This window comes from Nothobranchius furzeri, chromosome 6 (assembly GCF_043380555.1).
Source record: "Nothobranchius furzeri strain GRZ-AD chromosome 6, NfurGRZ-RIMD1, whole genome shotgun sequence".
Classification (NCBI taxonomy): Eukaryota; Metazoa; Chordata; class Actinopteri; order Cyprinodontiformes; family Nothobranchiidae; genus Nothobranchius; species Nothobranchius furzeri.
This window is the reverse complement of record NC_091746.1, coordinates 60,685,411-60,708,352: the sequence shown is the minus strand read 5'-3', so window position 1 is coordinate 60,708,352 and position 22,942 is coordinate 60,685,411. Positions and strand designations below refer to the sequence as shown.

The window sequence follows — 22,942 nt, the reverse complement described above, 5'->3', positions numbered from 1 at the left end:
CACCTTGATCTCCTCACGCTTAGACTACTGTAACTCTCTTTTCACGTGTCTGAGCAGAACCTCCCTGAACCGTCTGCAGGTGGTTCAGAATGCCTGTGCTCGGCTTCTGACCAAGTCCTCCAAACACACCAACATCATCCCGCTTCTCCTCCAGCTTCACTGGCTGCCAGTCAACTTCAGGGTTCATTTCAAGACCCTGGTGCTGGTCTATAGGGCCTTACATGGACAAGCACCATCTTACAAAGGTGATCTTCTTAGTCCCTACACCCCCAGCAGGTCCCTGAGGTCCAGTGATCAAAGCCTACTGGTTGTGCAGCGCACCAGGCTAAAGACCAAAGGTCATTTGCTGCTGTGGCCCCCAGACTCTGGAACTCTCTCCCCCTGAGCCTGACATCAGTGGACTCAGTGGTTTCCTTTAAAAAGCAGCTGAAGTCTCACCTGTTCAAGCTGGTTTTGGTGCGACCTTCATCAGCCTCTCCTTGTTTTGCTCTCCCTACCTATTCCACCTTCCTCAGGATCCACTGATTTCCCTCTTTCCTATTCACTCTCTCTGTAACCAGAAAAGTCCCTGCCCCCTCTCGAGAGGCGCAGAGGATTGCCCCGGGGGGTCACAACCAGCAGCTGGCAGAGTCCCGGGAGATATCAGCGGCAAGCCCACAGGACCGCCTGCAGCCTCCCACCCCTAAGCCCGGAACCCAGCAACCCGGGACCCAGGGGCGACCAGCCCTGCCGGGCACCCAACAGAGCCCAGGGACTCAGGACCCACCAGGCAGCCACCGTTTCTTCAATTTATAAAAACTACATAAACATCCTGTGAGTAACAAATCTATTTCTGTTACTGGGAGTTCTTGTTAAACTTCATCATAAAAGATACAAAACTCAGATCTGACCTTTGATCCCAAGGGGAGTGGGGCAGTCCTCAGGCACCGGGGGCAGGAGACGAGTGTAGTAGCTGAGATTGGAGTAGGATTCCCAGCTGAGGTAGCCGTATTTTGAGTTGTAGGTTGGAGGGCTGGGTATCAAATTAGACCTCACTGGAGACAGAAAATAAATAAGGCAGGAGATAAAGAACGTGTGATGAAATTCTTCAGAAGAACCACGTGTTCTGGACCTGTTAACACAAGGCGCATGAGGGCGTTCCGTAAGAAGGTGTTGTTGATGATGTCCCAGAGCCACTGGAAATGGGTCAGAATGTGGTGGACCACATCTGGACGGGGTCTCAGGAACTGACGCATGCGAGTCCAAACCTCAGCTGTAGTAGGGAAAAGAACATTTTTATTTTAATTGGAAGTGAGAGAACTGGGGTATTTGAACACCCAAATAGATTCAGATGTTTTTCTGAAGGTTCAACGAATACAGAGGACACAATATGACTTTTTTCTTAAATTATAATAGTTCTACGGTGGATACAAAACATGTTTATGAAGTATTTCAAAGAAAAGCCCTCTCGCATGAAGCGATTTCAGCAGCTTTATTCTAGACATTTTCAATACCTTGAAGGATAAGCCCCTTCAGGGCTCTGTCACTTTCAGTAAACAAGTTGTTGCTGGCCACGCCCACCCACTCCCCTCAGGCTGCTATGAGCTGAGAAGCTCCAGCGACCCACGTGGTTGCAGCACAAAAGGACGGGATCACATGTCTCCTTTTAAACATATTTAAAAGGATGAATTTAAGACACACATTAATGTAGATTCGAGTTTCAAAACCCAACAGACACATCTGCACATGTTGTGATTATTAAGGAGATTTCTCTATCCGAGGAATTACAAGAATTATCCATCTTAATCCAAAAACTTCCAGGATCTTATTTGGATCAAGAATCTGTGGGATCCGCTGGAATAAGTTCAGTCCAAAGAGGCTAAAGATTCTGACTCCAGACGTCGTTAGTCTTCACTGGAGGCAAAAAAAAAAAACCCAAAACAACAAAAAAATGGAGCCTTCTTTGATTTTAAATCCAGTCTTTTAGATTGTGAGGCTCTACAGCTTTAACATGTGCTCCATAAACATGTCTTACACTTGGAGCACGCATGTTTCTTTCATAAAGATTTACATACATACATTATCCCATCCAATGAGCTCATCTCCCGCCTTAATATTATTACACTTTATCTAACTGTCAGCCATTCCCTTGGGTTGGGACATCCAGTAGTACTGCTGGGAGAGATTCACCCGGACCACCTCGAATCCAGCTGCTCCCCCTCGCTGGCACTTCCACCAGTTTTTCTCCAAATATTTGGATCCAGGCAAGAAACTTTAACTCTGTGAGCCAGAGGCTATGTTGTACCATTTCCTGATTTAATATTAACAACATAAAACAACCTTTTCCAAAACGTCCATCTGTCTTAGGAATGTTTGAAATTCCTGAGGGGCGTAATAACAAAAGAAGATACGAGGAGACATCGTGGACTTACGGATTGTGCAGTTTTCTCCATAGTAGCCGGTGTGGGTGCAGTCGCACTCATATTTGTCTCTGCCATAGCGCACACACACACCCCAGTGCTGGCAGGGGAAGTAACAGCATGGGTTCACTGTGAATAAAAAACACAAGAGACAGGCAGGGAGCTCATTTGTGAAACTGGCATAAAAAAGAAGCAGAAAGCAAAGTGAAATGTTGACTTTGAATGGTTTTCGTGTGACTGCAGCGCTCATTCTTGCACTGTGACAACTTTCCAGGCCAGTTCCTTATCTGTTTTTAAGGCACTCCTGAAAACCCACCTCTTTACCCTGGCTTTTGTGAGATGTTGGTTTCAATTTTTTATTTTATTTTAGCTGTTTTAGGTGATTCAATGCGGTTTTATCAAGTTTTAATTTTTTAATATAGGGCTATTTTAATTGTATGTATCATGTGTTTTATTTATTTATCTTTGCTGTTTTCTGTTTAGTCAATTGTTTTAATGTATTTTCTGTACAGCACTTTGTTCCTGTGCTGGGTCTTTTAAAGTGCTTTATAAATAAAACTGGATTGGATTGGAACTTTCCAAAGCAAAAACATCTGTTCACAAACACTTTTAAAACATGATGTCTCATAATGAGCTTTAGAGTTCCGCCTTACGTCCTCCAACAGCAGAGAAATTATCTCATGATGATTTCATTCTTTACAGATTAAAAAAGAAAATCTTAACAGTAAAAGACGCCTCAAATATTACTGACATATGCAAGAGTGATAACTGACACAGGCCTGGAACTATTTTCTTGAAGTGTGGTAGAAATTTAAAACAGCAGCATTTGTGTATAAATCGTACTTTTTAGTCCCCAAGGTGAGATAGCCAAAGCCTGCAGCCGCCTGCAGGATAATTTACGTTTTAAAGAGCCTAGATGGTTTTCTAAGAATCTCAGGCATGTGAATTTCACGCTTTTGTGCAACATTAGTTGATGTTAGGAGAAAACTAATGTCATAATATAAACACATTCCCAAAGAGGCAGACTCTAAAGGTCCACAGAAGCAGAAAAGATAGGTAAACAAAACAAAAGTGGTTTCATAATGGAACAGTCATTTGTTTTGGGTTTAAGGCTGACCCTTATCAAAGAAAGTGAAACATGATCACCATTCTAATAAAATGGGATGTTTTTATATTCAAACTAATAAAAAACAATATCAGTTTCCGGCTTACCGCTGTCCAACTTCCTGTTTTACCTTCTGGCCAGGATGCACGCTTCAAACTGAAAGAACTTCTGCAACACAGGATGCTGACTAATGGGTACCAGTGCTGCTAACCACTAAATGCTATTTAATGGTCTGTGGTTCTGTCTCAAAATCAACCCCAGCCCATTTGTTCTGCCAGACAAACCCAAAGATTGTGGCAATTTTAATAATTGATAGCGTAAGTGTGGCGTCAGCCTTTACACAGTTAAATCAAGCATTAATTTCAGCACTTTAAGTAGCTCCACTTACTGGTGATTAAGTCCATCACTGCAGAGAGGATGACACAGCTGTGACTAATGTAATTGCAGTTATTTTGTTTTTTGAGGTTCTAAATCTTTTGCAAAGTTGGCTAAGTTGTTAGAAATGTGTGGGGAACTCCGTAAATCCTCCATTTTTTCAGAAAACAATGTGCTCCGTGAAAGGTAACTAATTCCACCAGGACACACCCTTCAGACAGACGATGAGACATTGAGAGCCAAATCTGCTTGTTCAAATATTTAACGGTTTATCTGAAATTGTAGTTTAAAGGTGGGGTATGAGATGGTGTTTGTGGAGCATTTCACATGTTAATCACAACCAATAAATTAAATGCTTTCATCAAAAAAAAAAAAACCAAAAAAAAAAACAATAACAATTACTTAAATCACTTCTGAAACTTCCTGGAAACCCCTTATCCAATCATTGCTAACGCCCTGTTCTTAAGGATTAGATCATAATTCATCCATCAAACTGCCCTCTGGCCATCTTTCACCCCTCTGTGCATGAATTGTGCGTTCTCAGCTTGGAGCAGCTGAACAGGAAGCTAAGCCAGAGCTGAGCTGCCTGGTGCAACAGATGGGATGTTCCGTTCTGTTGACACATTTCTTTTAAGGAGTTGTTATAATCTGTAAAGTTCTGTTCGTGTTGGTAAATGTTTAGGTGACAGACCTGGCGTCTGTGAACAATGCCCATCCTCTGTTGGCTGGCAGAGCAGTGTGTGCGTGCGTGCGTGCGTGCGTGCGTGCGTGCGTGTGTGTGTGTGTGTGTGTGTGTGTGTGTGAGTGTGTGTGTGTGTGTGTGTTGGCACGGAGCTGCTGTGATTTTGAATAAGCCAAGAAGGCTAAAACTGGCCTTGATTTTCTCCATAAAAACACCACACCACATTAGCTAGCATACCAAATGTTAACATTTTAAATGACTTATGTAGCACCTAAAGTTCCACAACTCCACAACTTGCTTTACAACACAACCATTCATTTATCCATTCACACACACATTTACACACTGGTGGTGATGAGCCACAGCTTCTCTGGGACCCACTGATGGAGGCGAGGCTGCTGAGCACAGGCGCCACCGGTCCCTCCGACCACCATCAGCTAGCAAGTTGGGTTAAGTGTCTTGCCCAAAGATACAATGACTGCAATGGACTGAGTGGGGTGTGGACCCACAGTCCTCCAGTTACAAGATGGGCACTTAAAGGCAGTAGCGGTTTTAGGCACGGGCAGACAGGGCAGTTGCCCGGGGCGGCATTTTTTCATGACACAAAAGGGGCGCACAAGCGCGGAGTAAAAAAAAAAAAAGGAAATCTGCGCCGCACCGAGGTTTTCTATTATCTGTCATATGACAGTGTCTGGATTGGAAACAGCAAGTTGGCGCCCCCTGCAGTTGCAGGCGCTCCTGCTGACTGAGAACGTTCACGTGCACCGTGTGTCTATGAAGAACAGGAAGGGGAGGGGTGCGGCGGGGGAATTCACCTCTGCGTCTTTCCCAAATGAATGAGCGTGCAGGGGCTGAATCAACTGTATTAGCATTGCTAAAGTCAATCACATCTTAACGTTCTTCCATATTTCATTCATAATATCATAAACACAGGCCTATAATTCTTTCAGGTTTCTCTGAATTGTGTGAAATGGCCGAATAAAAAAAGGAAAAACAAAACGATTTTGTGGTCACCCCCCATCAAGGTCAAATTGATTAGTCCTGACTAAAGGAAACTTACTGAGTCAGGAGACAAACAGAAGAGATGAACATAAAAAGGCTAAAACCACCAGGTGCCCCATTCAGGGGAAAAAAAGAAAAAAGAGCAGAAAGATAAAGGTATGTAGCTCTCATGATGCATGTTTTCAATTTTTTGAACCAGTTAACTGGGATTTTAACGGTTAAATGCGGTCAACTAATTGCTAACAGAGCTAATAGGGCTGAAATATTTAAACGAATATTCAAATGGTTTGAAAAAAGTCCTTGAATCGTTTTTTACTGATTCAAACTAGGATTTGTTAAATGCTCACTGCAGCTTGTGGCCTGCCTGAACAACAACAAACACATGTTGATCATGTTCACATAATAATAAATAAAACAACTCTTCAAGCAGAAGAAAACTCCCCAGTCACCACTAACTATCCTGTTTATTTATTGCAGATGGCTGCACTGATTATTTTTTACATGATTTGTTCTGTAAAAGTTGGCATTTTTGGTAGTCTACAGTTTTTTATGTCAGTTTAAATTACAATTTCAGAGGCAATTCTAAAATATTATGGATCATGATAAAGATCTATTGGAGATCTACCCCAACTTTTGGACTGCTCTGTCAGTCACTGTGGCTCAAGCTGAGAGGAGCTTTTCAAAACTTGATCAAGTCATACCTGAGGTCACCTATGTTTCAGGGGCGGCTCACTAACCTGGCTCTGATTAGTACCAATCACTCAGTAGGGGAGCAGATTTCATGTGATGACATTATTGATGACTTTGCATCAAGGTTAGGTTTTCATTTTAGTTTGTGTTTTCTATTCTAAGTGCAATGCTGTAGTGATTACCTTTAGTTTGTTACGTGTGAAACATTTTTGCTATTTAGAATATTTATTATCTATTATGTTCATATATTCTTAATATTTAGTTATTGTTTGTTTTTGTATATTTGATTCTATATATTTTGATACAGTATATAATGTATAGTGCTTTACATTCTGACAACTTCATAGTAATTAATGTAAATATGTGCAACTTAGAAAAATGAATGTTCAATAGTCGTTCTAATAAAACATGCCTGTTTGTAGAAAACATGCGTGTGTTCATGCAGGTGGGGTGGTGTGGTGGTGGTGGTGGTGGTGGGGGGGGGTTGGGGGGGGGCGCTCAAAGGGGGCCTCGCCCGGGGAGTAATTCGATGTAGAACCGCCACTGCTTAAAGGTCAAATAAGGAACACAAACACTTTGGCGAACACTCTGGTGAATTCTAGTGTTCAGAGGTGGTATCACAACAACAGAACAAATTTTCCAGCCGTTGGGATGTTGGTTCACTACTGACAACCAGCAACATGTACAGTGACAAATTGCACAGGATAAGGACTAATTTAAAACAGTATTTACCATTAAAGCATCTTGTGGGCTCAGAATCAGCTGCTTGACATGTCAAGTCCACAATTTTACACAGTCCCAGCCTCTCCTTGCTGAACGGTCTTTTTAGTACAATGGTGCCCTCTAGTGGCTGGTCAATGTAAACATAAACCCAGTGTTGTGCCGGTCAAAATTTTTTTTGATCATTATTTTTTTATTTATATTTTAAAGGAAAAACTGTAACCTCTAAACACCCAGTGGGGGTATTTTTACTTTTTAAATACAGCTTTTTATTCATCGCCTGCAAACTAAGTCTTTGTACGGTTACGTGTGTGTGTGTTACGTTAGTAATGATGGCAGAGTAGGTGCCAACAACGGGTCAAAACAGAGCAAGATAAGGATATATTTTTATTGTTGTTTAACAGTATCTGTTGTGTCCGCCCAATGTTACAACATTTTATGTAACCATCAGAACCTGTGACTCTAGGGGGGAGCCTAAAGAAAGGGGGTTCGACCTTTAAAATGGTATTTTCCAAAATGTAGGAAAAAAAATGTGAAATTTTGTTTCTATCTTTGTTTACATTGTGTCTAACATTGTTGTAGAGCTTACAGTTTAACTCTGCAGATATTTAAAACATTTTTACTTTTCAACTTCTAAAAGTTGCTGCCCTTTTGCAGAACACACAAACTGTCTAGATTACAACACCTGCATGCAGACACTTGATGTTGAGAAAACAGATAAGTTGAGAAAAATAACAAGCAGTGGTGTCACTTGTCTTTTCTCTTGCTTTTGTGCATAAGAGTGTCATTGTGGAGATGCATTTTCAAGCCATGAAAGGGGAATGAGTCTGCAACCTCACCGATTAACACTTTAAATGTATTTTTTTTATACAAACGGTTTAAAGGGTTTTATTTAACAGACCCAAGTCTTGTCTGGTTGCCTGGCAACTTTTCACGTCTCCAAAAACATTTCTGTAGATGGGAAAGGAATTTGTTTCTTCTACTTTGGGTTAATTGTGGAACAGATGAGAACATAATGGGGTGATTAGTGAACTTTGGAGGAGCAGACAGGCATACTGTTCTCTAACAGCTACGGGTCTGTACGCTGAGACAAGCTGCTTGCTAATGGACGGTGACAAATATGTATTTTTTTCAGAGCAAAACTGTCAACAAAACCTTCATTAGGGATTTTCTTATTTGCAAACACAAATGAATGAGACGCAGAGGATGGGTTCAAAAAGAGAGTTCATCCATCCATCAGTTTGAGGATAGACCCTGATAAATCTGCACGGATGACAGATGAGAAAACATCAGATCCTTTCTGATGAAAAGATATTCCTCGAAGAGCTTTTTTAAACGTCTGTGCACGTGCAGAAGCATGCATGTCCATGACCTCTTTTCTTTGTCTGCAATGGTCCTGAAACCCGCGTCAGAAAGTCTCCATAAACTGCAGACATGGTTTCTGATTTCACGCAGGAGTTCCCGTCTCGTTTCATCCGACCTGACCCTCAGTAGATTTAAACGTGAAGAATCGTATCTGGGTTTAGAGTTTCTGATGAACTTTTAATCTCTTGAGACAAAAATATCCAGTGTGGGAAAAAAACAGACAATAACACAACTTTCCTTTTGAAAAGAAAAAAGGAAGAAGAGCTCAGGGTCTGGAAGTCAAAATCAGGTAAGAGTGAAAATAAAGAAAGGGAGAGGGGGACATGTGCCTGAGGGTGTAAGGCAAGCATGAGTGGTGTGAGAGGATGTGTCTGTTCAAGTCAGAAAAGTTAAGTTTGGCTCTGCTGCAAGAAATAAACCAAACTCACAAGCATGTGCTAAACGCTGAAACCGTTCCAGCTGGGCTTTGTGTAAAAGGGAAATGATCTGGTTTTAGTGTTTTAATCTATAGAAGGAAAACAAATGTCTGTAAGGTGTGTTTGCTGATGAAGTTCTGCTATTAGTGCCTGCACACATCCTGTCAAGGCTTGTCTTGTTATCATAGCTGAAGGAATGTTTATTTAACTACTGATCCGTTATGTTCAGTCAGAGGAAGACCCGGTATATCCAGAGGAAAATTAGAAAAACATATTTCTATTTCAAACCCTTGCCTTGCTCTTCCACCACCAAGAATGTCACATTATGTTGGTAATTCCAGGCTTAAGCTCACAAAACTTTCACTTACCTGTGCTGGCCGTGACCTCATCCCCCTGGCATGCAGGCTGTCGCAACAGCAGGAGAAGGGCACAGGCTGATCCTAGGACAGAGGCTTTAGGGTGGGAAAAGGTTTTAGACCAGAGTAGAAGGAACAACTGGATCGGATTACATGAGAGGTTAAAATCCAACACTTACCTCTCATCACAGCAGCCTCAGTTAGAAAGAACTGTCATTCCAGGTCATAAAACCAAAGGGAAGTTGATCCTGGACCAGAGATGTGGGCTGGGTGAGAGACAGCAGGTCTGAGCTGCAGTTCTCCCAGTGAGTCTTTATCTGGCATCAGAGGGGAGTGGGATGGTGCTAAATGCTGCTCTTTATTGCCTCCTGGTGGATGAAAAGTGTATCTTCAATCCTGCCTTCTTAAAAAAATCCTGTTTTAATGAAAAGGTCGTTTTTCTTTCTTTGAAAAGTCAGTATTTTTTTAATAGAACTTCTGCTACACTAGATTACATTATAAGGCTGCATTATAGAAAAATCCTGTTAAATCCCATAATGCTGCACTAATAAGAATTACATGATTCAATCTTGTAGATACCTACAATCTGGGATTGAGTTAACAGTATTATAAACTAGCCCTGACCTCAAATGCCTCACAAAACCAGCATGATCCAGAATTGTTTTTGTTGTCTTTGACTCAGACATCCCACTTCATACACGCAAACATCAACAACTGATTCCAAATATTTCCATTAGACCTCTGCATCCTCATCAAGGTGAAACAGATTACTATTAAATGAAGTGACAGAAATGATTAAAAGCTTTGAATGCTGAGAAAAATGACTTTTTTTCCCCACAGAAGTGGAGGAGTGTTACTGGCGGGAAGAACTGTAGAAGCTCAGCATCACAGGAATGTTGTGAAACAAAATGTTGTAAAATCCTTTCAGGCTCATCTGTGAGTGACTGAAACCAGACTGACCAGATCTCACAGGAGATAAAATCCTTTACGTTTGCTAAAAAGGAAACAGCCCGCTGCTGGAAATGGGATGCTGAAACAAAGGCTTAATGCTTCGTTAATCCCTTCTAGTTTTGTCTTTCGTTGTGTAACTAAGGTGTTCCTACGTCTTTTGAAACTCGGTCTAAAACGGTTTGTTTAAATCTGGTTTCAACAACGAAGAGTGCTAGTTTCCTCTGCTGTGGTGCGTAGTCGTGGAACCATAAAACTCAAATCATTTGACTCATCTCATAAAGTTTCAACATCGTTTGTCTCTTTCTAAATGTTTACTTGATTTCCTGATGGGGAAGCCACTCATCAGCCTGGATTTTACTAAAGTCATGCAAACAGACGCACTGAGGTCAGCTCCAGCTGCCCCCATAGGAAGCGTCTCTGCAGGGCATGTTGGTCAGTTATGCTGCACACACACAGGTTTTTTATGTGTTGCTAAAAGCAGCCGCAGCGCTGATCTGCTGTTCTAACTGAAAAAAACCAGTGCAGCTGTAAACCGTTTATGTACTAACCCTACTGAGTCAGTTGCTCTCCTTTAAAAGCGTCTGAATAACAGGAAGATGGCCTGTCAACAAATTCTTTCATTGACTAACACTAGAGCTTTTATTTTTATTTAAGAGTTGTGCAAATTATTTCTGATTTTAAAATATCTCACCGGCGAGAATCAAATCCCTCTGTGCCATGCGCTTGTGTAATTGTTTAGTTTCTCCAACAACAATTACACAAGAGCATGGCACAACGCCACATGAGAGCCACCTCTTCAGGTCAAGACTCTGTAGTCCACTTATACCTGAAGGACAGGGGACACACCTTTGAAGAAGACAAAGTACACATTCTGGACAGAGAAGATACCATAGATGTTTGAGAGGAGTAAAAGAAGCTATCTATGTCAAACATGAAAAGCCCACGTTAAGTAGGGGAGGAGGACTTAGATTTCACCTTTCCTGTACCTATCATGCAGCTTTGAATCTCATTCAAGCCTAATTTATACCGAGTTGGGACGGATGCACGCAACGCCATTGTCCGTCCTTACGAGCCTGCTGGAGAGCCCTCGCAAGGACGGACGGAGTCGAGCTCTTTTCTAAACATCCATCCATCAAGACGGAGAACACAAGCTTGTAATTGGTCAGCACATTGCTGTCGTTTACAGAGCCGCCATTGCGCCTTCAAAAACATAAAGGGCCGGGGAAATCTAGCGGTAGACACATTGAGGCTAGAAGAGTACCTCGCGGAAAAAAAAAACTCTAAAAATATGAAAATGTTATTCCCCTGTGACTGGAGGAGTGAAAAGATGCGCAGCAAGCTTTTTATTAGTGGACGGCGGGCGCATGAAGAGATGAGGAGAATGAGGGACAAAATTGTCCTTGTTAAAGTCTCTTAAATACAAAAAAACTCAATAGTAAATGCTATCTTGGACCGGATACAGGACAGGATACCACAGAACAGCTCTACGCCCTCAGTTGTCCTGGCGTGGAATTGCTTTGCAACACTCCCCAGGAGATGGAGAAGTATGAGGGCAAATTGTCTTCGTCCATGCGTGCGTGTCTCTCCTTAGTGGAGCTGACAGATAAGTAAACTAGGCTTAAGCAGTTTCAGTCTAGGTCACACCTTCTTGCATCAACATGACTCCCTCCCAATACAGGCGAACGACTCATCAAGGGGTAGAGGAGGGGGTACCCAGAGTAGTTTCAGCTCGTTATAATAGACGGCTACAGCTTGTAAACTTGACTCTCCCCAATTAGAAATGACATAGCTCCTCGGATGAGAAGCAAAACATCTTCAAGAAACCAAAGTAGTCCTGTTGCTTTCATTTGAACCCTTTTGGATCACCATGACCTGGATGAATGAGAACCTTCTCCACCATTTAATGGACGAGGTCTACTCAGATGAAAATCACAGGAATAAACATGTTTATAAACCAGGGGAGGTTTAAAGGGAATACAAAATGTTGATGATCAAGAAGTCACTAGAACACGCTCACGGTCTGTCAGCAGTACTGGAACTCTGTGACTGAAGTAAAGTCCATTCTAAATAAAACACGGAACAAGGTGTTGGTTTGAAATATTTCCCAATACTTTACACAGGTGATGATTTATTCACGATCATTTCCATGCCACATTCAGCTGCAGCTGATTCTGAGGTTAAATACCAACTTCTTGTTTAGGTTTGACCTACTGATACAGACTCTTTTAGAGGTTTACATGACATTTATTCTGAAGGAAAACAAGATCTTTCTGGATGACTTTGCTTAGCAATGGTAACTTAGTTCAGCTCAGCTAATTACCAACAAACCAAATCATACCGTAAACTAGAATATTAGATAAAAGTCAAACATTTTGGTGCTTTGCTACTTTCTTGTGTTTTTTAAAGCATTTTTAGGGATTTCAATTACCTGTCAAAACCTTTATTGTGACTAGATTCAAGGCAGGGAAACAATCTGACAATAAAAACTTTATTGATATCAGTTACATCCGATTGTAAACTGTACAGCCGTCCACCAACATCAGCTTAAAGCAAACACTGGAACAACATCACCAGATCTTAAAAATCACGACACGACTCTGAAACTCCTGTTTAACGTCCCATTTATTTTAAACAACAAAACGTATCATTTAGGATGAGCTGGAGGCGGCCACAGCAGCACGTCTGGGTTTGGGGGTGGTGCCCTCCCGGAAACCATTCCTGAAAAACAAAATGGCAAAAATGATCATTTAGCATTTTTCATTATAAGTTGTGTTCGCAAAAAGGCGCCTGTGGGTTATCTACTGAAGCTTCAAATGTGTTAAATATCAAAATACTGTAAGCCTTAAACCTTTTCCTCACTGAATCAGCTTAGATTTACAAATAAATGCAACAAAGAACAGAACAGAGACATGGACTCAACAGCTACAGCCAACAGGACTCTTTGAACTGGAATGGAACCGATTCTATCCTTCACAATGTTCATTATGTCCTCTTTTTAAATATTAAACGAGGTTCTTTTAGCTTCAGACACGAAGGTGTTTCGAGTTACCTTTACATGTTTCGACCATCGTCTGTGGTCTTCTACAGAAGTGTCACAGATGTTTGTGTGACGTGTCTATCAGCCGTTCTTCTGGTAGGCGCGACCAACCCGAATCTGTCAGATCCGCCAGGTCGGTCACGCCCACCTCCGCTGGCTGGTCTTTGGAGAAGGGAATCCCGGGTGCAAGACAGCTGATAGGACCGCCTCATCTCTGTTCATGTTCACGGGAACATTGGAACATGCACAGAGACGAGGGGGCCTCATTTTCTGGGAGAAACCCTGCACCTGCGACACTTCTGAAGACCGCAGACGATGGTCGAAACATGTTAAGGTAACTCGAAACACCTTCATGTCGGAAGCTAAAAGAACCTCGTTTAATAGGAACTAATTCTAGTTTTAAAGGCCAATACCTACTTCCAATTTAAAAATCTGACCAACTTGAAAATTAATCATCTAAAATCTGCTATTGCAAGAAAGTTGGTCAGATCGACAAATTCCAGTCACCAGTTTTCAGATTCGGTGATGATGCTTCTACATCCAGAACACTTAAAAAGGTTTCCTAGCCTTAAGTAGTCTCAGTCTAAGTTTAATGACTGAAATAATGGAGTTTTGCACCGTTTTTAATTGAGTTTCACCTGTAAAGTTATACCAAAACCAAAACAAAAGCAATCATTTCCTCCCATAACTTTAAACAGTTTTGTCTTGTCTCAGTAACAATGAATGAATCATAAAATCATTTGTTCAGACATTTGTGTTTAGAGACATCACAGACAAGACTACTGTTTATAACCGCAGCTGAATAATCCAATGTATTCATAAAATGCTATTTAGTTTGACAAAATTTACTTAATCCTTTGTGGTTTTAAAACCAAATCCACTCAAGTCTCATTTCCTTTTAAACATGCATAGTATCACGACACTACATTCATTCAGCAGAAACTTGCTACTTTAAGAAACCCAAAAGTGAGAAGACATCAACACCATGTGGGATGAAGAAACCTGACCAAGATTATTTTGGCAAACATTCTTGATATTCAAGTATAACTCTGGCATACAAATGAGCAACACCTATGTGAAAATCAAATTATTTACTCTCATAAGAATCCTTACTCTAATATGTAAAGAGTATAGAAATACGTGTTGCCTTTATTATTTATTGTAGCTAAATGTCTCACCTGAATCTCCGGTAGACAACCTTCAGGTGTCTCAGGCGGCCAGTTCCGGTGGTGTTCCTCCTCTTAGCCTTAGCACTCCAGTTGTCTACAAATCAAACATCATCATCACTCAAAACAACCTGGACACTTAGAGTTATTCAACTCACAAGAAGCGTAAACAGTATAATACAATAATGCAGAAGAGTGTTTTGCCATCATATTATTGGAGAAACTTACATTTCCTCTTGCGCTTTTCGGGGTAACCACACTTGCCACAGGAGGACTTCTGCAGGTGATAGGCTTTGGCCCCACAGCGACGGCACAGGGTGTGCGTCTTGTTTCGGCGCTTACCGAAAGATGATGTCCCCTTCGTCTGAAAGGATGAAAGATCAGAGGTCAGAAACAACCAACAAACAGCTCAAGTCAGCATGAAAACAGTTGGTCTTGTCTCAGTAAAATTGAATGAATCATATACAATCATTTGTTCAGACATTTGTGTTTGAAAACATCACTGACAAGACCTTAAACAAGATGCGACACGTAGAACTGCTTAAATGAGCAAAACAATTTAAAAAATTGTTTAAAAAATATGGCAAACGACAAGTGAAGAATAAAAACATCTCAAATGGAAACCCCGCATTAATTCACCCAGGTAACTAGCATGCTAACCACAACTGACAACACGACCAACTTTGTTATTTTCACCTCAAACTTAACATTGTATTTAAAAACTAAAGCTAATATAGCTATGTTGAAAATTTCTCGTCATATTCTGGTCATTTTGCCACTCTTCACAACAGTGAACCAGGATGCTAACAGTACAAAAAATTGCTAGCTGGATGGAAATTAAACATCCATTATCCTCTTAATATAACGTTTCATAGTAAAAATGGTTTCCCCAAACAGCAACGGCGTGCATCCGACCAAAAGACACGACCCGTCTAGGTCAAAAAACCCGTCTATTAAACAGATGTTGAAGGATTTCGTTCAGCGAGCATTACTTCTCACCATTTTCGTCCGGTGGCAGCGGAAAAAGAGACCGGAACAAGAACATGCGCTGCATCAAATTACATCCGTGCTACTTTCAGTGTAGCACTGAAATGTGTCCCCCCGTGAATAAAATGAGCTCAGTTTCCAATGAAAACATCCAGAATAAAGGCAAGATTTTAAAATGTTAGAATTCACAGTTACTTGATTTGCTTTCAAAAATATTGATTCAGGCCCATAGACTTCAATATTATAGCGCAGCTACAGAAAAGAAGTCTGGAAAAGGCAAGAGATTATACCAATTACCAGTCTGTTGTCCTTATGATCAATCTGATATGTAATCCTCACGAGGCATGTAACGTGAGAAAGTGTCCAGGTGCATTTTAAACTTTATTACTAAAGAAACATTAAACAATTAGTTAATCAAATTTAGTTTTTTATAATGTTGCAAAATAAATGTCAAAAGACAAACCTCAGATGACACAAATGTTTAATTAAACAAGTCAAAAATGAAAAGTCACAGGGTCAAATAAACCAAATAGATTTGTAACAAACACTTACTAAAAGATCTACACCTGCTTACAGTACACACAGAAGAGTGGTTTAGCAGGTGAAAAAATGTGAATTCAAAAATGTAAAAAAAAAAATGCATGTTGGTCTTGACCAGTGGATGCACAGAAGTGCTACATTTCAAAGAAAGAAAGAAAGAAAGAAAGAAAACAATCTTTTATATGGTGCCTCTCAAGATAAAAATCACGAGGTGCTTGCGAGTTTTCAGCTGCTTTTTAAAGGAGACCACTGAGTCCACTGATCTCAGCCTCAGGGGGAGAGAGTTCCAGAGTCTGGGGGGCCACAGCAGCAAATGATCTGTCAACTTTGGTCTTTAGCCTGGTACGCTGCACAACCAGTAGGATTTGGTCATTGGACCACAGGGACCTGCTGGGGGTCTAGGGACTGAGAAGATCACCAATGTATGATGATGCTTGTCCATGTAAGGCCCTAAAAAAAGCGGGGTGATGTGGCCGTACTTTGATGATTTGCTCAGAAGCTGAGCACAGGCATTCTGAACCACCTGTGGATGGTACAGGGAGGTTTTGCTCAGACATGTAGCAAGTTGCAGTAGTCCTAGCATGAGAAGAAGGTGTGTACAACAATCTCAAGTTTTGCTCGCTACTTATGCTATTTAAGCTTTTAAATGACCACATAAATCCATAACTGTGTGATGTGTTATAGTGTAAATGTAGAAATAAGGTTGTCCAGTGGTATTTGAAGTTGGAGCTTTTTAAAGATGGCAGCTATGCACTTTGGTGTTTGCTGTACTTGGACTCACCATTAGCTCATTTGTCCAGAAGAATGTGAAAGCTATCACTGCTAAGGGAATTGGCTAAAATGGGCGGGAATGTAATTATTTAGAACTTTTACCAAGCAGCACTTTTATGAAGAAAAATCTCTTTAAAGTGCCTCAGAAGGCTAATGTCTGGTTTCTAATTGGCTAAGGAAGAACTTTATTGATGTTTTATTCATACCTTATGTTGCAGATTTGCTGCTGTTTTTAGGATGGATGTCTAGTTTCCTTGCCAGTTATTAAAGCGTCAGCTGACGGAAAGGCTGGGGAGAAAATTCATCTCTGAGCAAAATTACTGCAGAATGGTAGATTTAGTTTTGCTTCAAATTAGTGTATGTCTGTCTATCTATCTATATGATAAATGATAAATGACCCGCACTTGTATAGCGCTGCTCAGAGTAAGGACTCCAAAGCGCTTTACACTACAGTGTATCATTCATCCATTCACACACTGATGGTGATGAGCTACAATGTAGCCACAGCTGCCCTGGGGCGCACTGACAGAGGCGAGGCTGCCGAGCACAGGCACCAACGGTCCCTCCGACCACCACCAGCAGGCAAGATGGGTTAAGTGTCTTGCCCAAGGACACAACAGCAGAATTCTCTGTCCGGAGCCGGGATCAAACCTGCAACCTTCCGATTACTGGACAACCCGCTCAACCTGCTGCTATGAGTCTAGTGTCCTTGATGTCTTTTAGCTTGTGACGTGACCCAAGAAAATACACTATTTGTGGATGGCTTTTGCCTGCCACACATGAGAGCAAACTGCTGAGCAAACGACCTCGAATGACCGTTTGGTCAGCAGATGCCTCGCTGTGTGTGCCTGATTTTCACCTCAAGAGACGCTGAGGTGAATATCTGACCGGTTTGATATTCGCCGTGTGCGCACTATGTGAGCGCTGGCTGAGCTGAAATATTCCAGTGGCCAATCAAAGCTTGTTCTCCACCCAAGATGGCAGCCCCCTGTCTGCATGTCAGAAAATAAACAAAACTGAGACAGAGCTGGAAATGGAGGAAATGCCTCTACTTTTTGTTGATGAGGCATTGCCGCCACCGTCATTTCAAGGTTAGGAAAGTATGGGTACGGTGGCTGGAAAGAAGGGCCAGGCAAGTATTTTATTCCAATCTACTCCAAGAGATGCACCTTGAAGACCCAGAATCCTAGTCACCTCAGCGTCTTGTGAAGCGGAAAACTCCGTGAAAATCAGGCGAACACAGCGAGGTATCTGCTGAGCAAACAGTCATTCGAGGCTGTTTGCTCAGCAGTTTGCTCTCATGTGCGGCAGGCTGTACTTTCAAATAACCAGCTTTGGCACAAGTTAATTGTACTTTTCAAGTTGTTGGAAACAATGTCCAAATTGTAATGTGTAAAATAATAGCACTATCATCAGCATAGAGCAGCAGTATCACGATGAAGGGTTTGGAGGAGAATACAACCCAAAATGCAGGAACCCCAGATGACACGAGGCAGTAGTTGATATAAAGAAATAATCCGTTTATTTGTAGGATGAAACAAAATATAAATCCAAATGGCAGCGAGCCAATAAATCCAAAAATCCTGAGATCCAGGACCCCGAAAAAAAAAACTCCAATGGAGCACAAAAACCTGAGACTTTGAACCAAAAGCTCACCTAGAGCACAAAGTCTGGGGACGAGACAAAAACTCACTTCGAGCACTAAAACAATGCTGACAAACAACAAACAAAAATGCACCGATAAGACACTGAGACAAGACAGGGCTTAAATACACTGGGGCATAATGGGAGGATGATGAGCTGCAGGTGTGAGGGGGAAGAACCAGGTGAAAGTGATTAATCAGGGAGGAGGAACAGGAGAGGACACCAGACCTAACTGGGAAAGGACACACACACACACACACACACACACACACACACACACACACACACACACACACACACACACACACACACACACACACACACACACACACACACACACACACACACACAAAACTGGAATAACAGACCTATGGAAATAATGGTGGGGAGACTGAAGGAACACAGGACCTGAGAGGGAATATCTGGAGGGCTGAAGACCAGGGGACACAAGAGGACACAGACACAGACCATGACAGTACCGACTTTAAGGGGCGGATACCAGACGCCCAAGACGAGAACAAGACAAACCACAAACAAAAGACAAAAACAAAACAGGACACCAAAAAACACAGGGGGAGAGAGGAGGGACAAAACAAAAACAACCCACAAGTGCGGGCGAGGAGGGAACAGGAGACTCAGAGGGACCAGCGACAGGGGACCAGGAGGCGGGACCAGGGAAGTCTCGGGGGTCGGCGACGGGGGACCAGGAGGCGGGACCAGGGAAGTCTCGGGGCCGGCGACGGGGAACCAGGAGGCGGGACCAGGGAAGTCTCGGGGCCTGGCGACAGGGAACCAGGAGGCGGGACCAGGGAAGTCTCGGGGGCTGGCGACAAGGAACCAGGAGGCGGGACCAGGGAAGTCTCGGGGGCTGGCGACGGGGAACCAGGAGGCGGGACCAGGGAAGTCTCGGGGGCTGGCGACGGGGAACCAGGAGGCGGGACCAGGGAAGTCTCGGGGGCCGGTGACGGGGACCAGGAGGCGGGAACAGGAAACCCTGGGGATCGGGGGCTTTGGAGGAGGAGGACGAGGAAGGGACTTCAGAGAACGAGGAAGGGTCTCTGGAGACAGGGACTGAGACTGGAACACTTGGGACTCGAGAGACTGGAACACAGGGGACTCGAACTCAGGGGACTCGAGAGACTGGAACACAGGGGACTCGAACTCAGGGGACTCTTGAGACTGGAACACAGGGGACTCGAACTCAGGGGACTCTTGAGACTGGAACACAGGGGACTCGAACTCAGGGGACTCTTGAGATTGGAACACAGGGGACTCGAACTCAGGGGACTCTTGAGATTGGAACACAGGGGACTCGAACTCAGGGGACTCTTGAGACTGGAACACAGGGGACTCGAACTCAGGGGACTCTTGAGACTGGAACACAGGGGACTCGAACTCAGGGGACTCTTGAGACTGGAACACAGGGGACTGGAACACAGGGGACTCTTGTGGCTGGGACACTTGAGATTGGAACACTTGTGGCTGGGACGTCGAGACTTGAGACGGGGAGACATCGACTTCAGAGCTGGGGCTGGAGACGTCGACTTCAGAGCTGGGGCTGGAGACGTCGACTTCAGAGCTGGGGCTGGAGACGTCGACTTCAGAGCTGGGGCTGGAGACGTCGACTTCAGAGCTGGGGCTGGAGACGTCGACTTCAGAGCTTTCGCTGGAGACGTCGACTTCAGAGCTTTCGCTGGAGACGTCGACTTCAGAGCTGGAGCTGGAGACGTCTTTTTTTGTCGACTTCAAGACAGGAGGCGTCGACTCCGAGACAGGAGGCGTCGACTCCGAGACAGGAGGTGTCGACTCCGAGACAGGAGGCGTTGACATCGAGACAGGAGGCGTCGACTTCTGGCCTGGGGGCATCGACCCTTGGACTGGAGGCGTCGGACTTGGCGAAGCCTCTCGGACTGGCTGGACTGGAGCCTCGTGGACGGGCTGGACCGGAGCCTCGCGGATGGGCTGGACCGGAGCCACGTGGACGGGCTGGACCGGAACCTCATGGAGGGGCTGGACCGGAGCCTCGTGGAAGAGCTGGTCCGGATGCGGTGCATCCACCACCGCCGAAGCAGGATGCGATGCGTCCTCTTGGACCACCGCCGAGGCGGGATGTGGTGCGTCCCCCGGGACCACCGCTGAGGCAGGATGCGATGCATCCTCCGGAACCACCGCTGAGGCAGGGTGCCGAAATGACAGAAACTCAAACGTGGGTTGTAGAGCAGGGGCCTCTTGGGTAGGCGGCACAGCTCTGGCATCTGAAGATTTATTTAACTCAGTCCGGGGTTGCAGAACAGGGGCCTCTTGGACAGGCGGCACAGCTCTGGCTTCAGGAGACTGCTGGTGATGGTGATGACGTTTGTGACGAGTGCGTCTCCTAGGAGGTGCAGGGATGACGTCGGCAGAAACGGAGGGAGAAGAGGAGGTTTCTGGGACATCCACTCACCAAGAGCGCAGACCTTGAGGTAAGGATTCAGCTCCCTTTGCTACCTGACCCACCAGAAGACTGGAGGTGGCGTCAGGAGGAACCGTGCCTCGCCTGCAACGCTGATCAGGAGATGAAACCCGGACTCTTTGCTGCTGTGACGTGGAGGGTGGACTCATCTGGGGTGCAGAGACGGCATCAACATGTACAGGAGGGATGGAGATGAAACCGGATCTGATTGTCCAAGAAGACGTAGAGCGGGACTGGAGAAGAGGAGCAGATGGAGGAGGATCACGGCCAAAAGTTTGTAATAGTTCCCTGGTAAATGTCCAGAACGGCACAGATCTAAATGGACGATTCTCAAAATAGTCTGTAGTCCAACGTAGGGCGCTACCACCCAAACTGAGCAACAGGACGGTTAGCTTATCGTAATCCGAAAGATCCGAGGTCAGATGAGCGCATGCTTCAATGAGGGCACGGCACCCCTCCGGCTCGCCACAGTACCGGTAGCGGTTTAATGGTGGAGTCCAGAGTTCTGCTGGGTTCAGTGGTGGTCGGTCTATTCTGTCACGATGAAGGGTTTGGAGGAGATTACAACCCAAAATGCAGGAACCCCAGATGACACGAGGCAGTAGTTGATATAAAGAAATAATCCGTTTATTTGTAGGATGAAACAAAATATAAATCCAAATGGCAGCGAGCCAATAAATCCAAAAATCCTGAGATCCAGGACACCGAAAAAAACTCCAATGGAGCACAAAAACCTGAGACTTTGAACCAAAAGCTCACTTAGAGCACAAAGTCTGGGGACGAGACAAAAACTCACTTCGAGCACTAAAACAATGCTGACAAACAACAATGGACCGATAAGACACTGAGACAAGACAGGGCTTAAATACACTGGGGCATAATGGGAGGATGATGAGCTGCAGGTGTGATGGGAGAACCAGGTGAAAGTGATAACTAATCAGGGAGGAGGAACAGGAGAGGACACCAGACCTAACTGGAAAAGGACACACACACACACACACACACACACACACACACACACACACGCACGCACGCTCACACACACACACACACACACACACACACACACACACACACACACACACACACACACACACACACACACACACACACACACACAGCTGGAGGAGGACATAAACACACACACACCTAGCTGGAGGAGGACATAAACACACACACACACACACACACACACACACCTAGCTGGAGGAGGACATGAGCACACACACACACACACACACACACACACACACACACACACACACACACGCACACACACACACACACACACACACACACACACACACACACACACACACACACACACACACAAAACTGGAATAATAGACCTATTGAAATAATGGAGACTGAAGGAACACAGGACCTCAGAGGGAATATCTGGAGGGCTGAAGACCAGGGGACACAAAAGGAACACAAAGAGACACACAGACCATGACAAGCAGTTTACATTCTTTTAACCATTCTGATAACCATGTTGGTATAACACCAAAAGAGGTCCAAAAATGCAGCCATGGGGAACCCCAATGATGTATCCAGGGGTCAGATCTGCTTTGGTCAAACAACAACTTTTGTTTATTTGCCAGGTGGGAATCATTCATTCTCTTTCTCTCTCATTATCTGAACTACATAAACAAACACAAAACTAACTACTGATGTGATTCTGACATAAACGTTTTGGAAAGCAATCACACCTAGTCCATTTAGGGTTTCTAATTAATTAATTCCTTTCTTTATTTTGGTTGTAACAACATAAATTAACCACAGCTTGCATGTTTTGGGATGTGCGAAGGAGCTGGAATCCCCGGAAACCCCCACACAGGATGGGGAGAACGTGATAACTCCACGTGGAAAGGCTGCAAACCTGTGACTTTCTTGCTGCAAGGTAGCAGTTGTAATACCCAGCCCTGGAGCCATTTCAGACAGTTTGACATTAATTTAAGCTTCTTGCTTATAGAATGGCTCAAGGCGTTTTGCAGATCGATCAGAAATAGATTTCTGGTCAAGATGTGATCAATAAGACAAGAGTCAGTGGAGAATGCACCGCTGAAACCTGATTGGTGCTCTTAAAAATATTGTCTTTAAGATGCTTTTCAGTGTTTTCCTATTTAGCACTGTGATCTGCAGTGCTCTGAGACAAGGGGGTAAACGTTACAACCAGTGTTTTTAGTTGTGTGCTGAAGAATAATACGCTGAGAGGTTGGTGCCCCACAGCGCTCCTAACCAGATGTTACAAGCGGATTAAAGGTACCGTTTTGGCTGCTGT

General features: G+C 43.8%; 2 protein-coding genes and 2 non-coding genes across 4 annotated transcripts in view; all 4 read right to left on the bottom strand.

The window, feature by feature from the left end:
* LOC107374754 (prostaglandin G/H synthase 1) overlaps nt 1-10,464 on the bottom strand; it is a 28,429-nt gene extending 17,965 nt beyond the window's left edge. Inside the window, exons 1-5 of the mRNA XM_070552386.1 lie at nt 9,290-10,464; nt 9,123-9,206; nt 2,412-2,528; nt 1,112-1,252; nt 891-1,034 (exon numbers count right to left, since the gene is read on the bottom strand). Of these exons, the coding sequence (XP_070408487.1) occupies nt 891-1,034; nt 1,112-1,252; nt 2,412-2,528; nt 9,123-9,206; nt 9,290-9,296 (493 nt within the window). The 5' untranslated portion in view covers nt 9,297-10,464. The remainder of the gene's footprint in view (nt 1-890; nt 1,035-1,111; nt 1,253-2,411; nt 2,529-9,122; nt 9,207-9,289) is intronic.
* Nucleotides 10,465-12,665: 2,201 nt separating this feature from the next.
* On the bottom strand, nt 12,666-15,401 carry rpl37 (ribosomal protein L37). The gene is made up of 4 exons (XM_015942993.3): nt 15,264-15,401; nt 14,493-14,628; nt 14,277-14,361; nt 12,666-12,779 (listed from the first exon to the last, which is right to left on the bottom strand). The coding sequence occupies exons 1-4, from the start codon at nt 15,264-15,266 to the stop codon at nt 12,710-12,712; spliced, it is 294 nt and encodes a 97-aa protein (XP_015798479.1). The 5' UTR covers nt 15,267-15,401; the 3' UTR covers nt 12,666-12,709.
* LOC129164513 (small nucleolar RNA SNORD72) lies at nt 13,801-13,878 on the bottom strand. Its single transcript, XR_008564082.1, has one exon. It is a non-coding gene; the product is annotated as a small nucleolar RNA SNORD72 (small nucleolar RNA).
* LOC129164512 (small nucleolar RNA SNORD72) lies at nt 14,697-14,776 on the bottom strand. The gene has a single exon (XR_008564081.1). It is a non-coding gene; the product is annotated as a small nucleolar RNA SNORD72 (small nucleolar RNA).
* Nucleotides 15,402-22,942: the final 7,541 nt, after the last annotated feature.

What these genes read in the sequence shown, in the direction of transcription:
- rpl37 (XM_015942993.3), bottom strand. An exon ending in CGAAAAGCGCAAGAGGAAAT is followed by an intron (nt 14,362 to 14,492) that starts GTAAGTTTCTCC and finishes TTTGATTTGTAG; the next exon opens with ACAACTGGAGTGCTAAGGCT. An exon ending in GTTGTCTACCGGAGATTCAG is followed by an intron (nt 12,780 to 14,276) that starts GTGAGACATTTA and finishes TTTGTTTTTCAG; the next exon opens with GAATGGTTTCCGGGAGGGCA.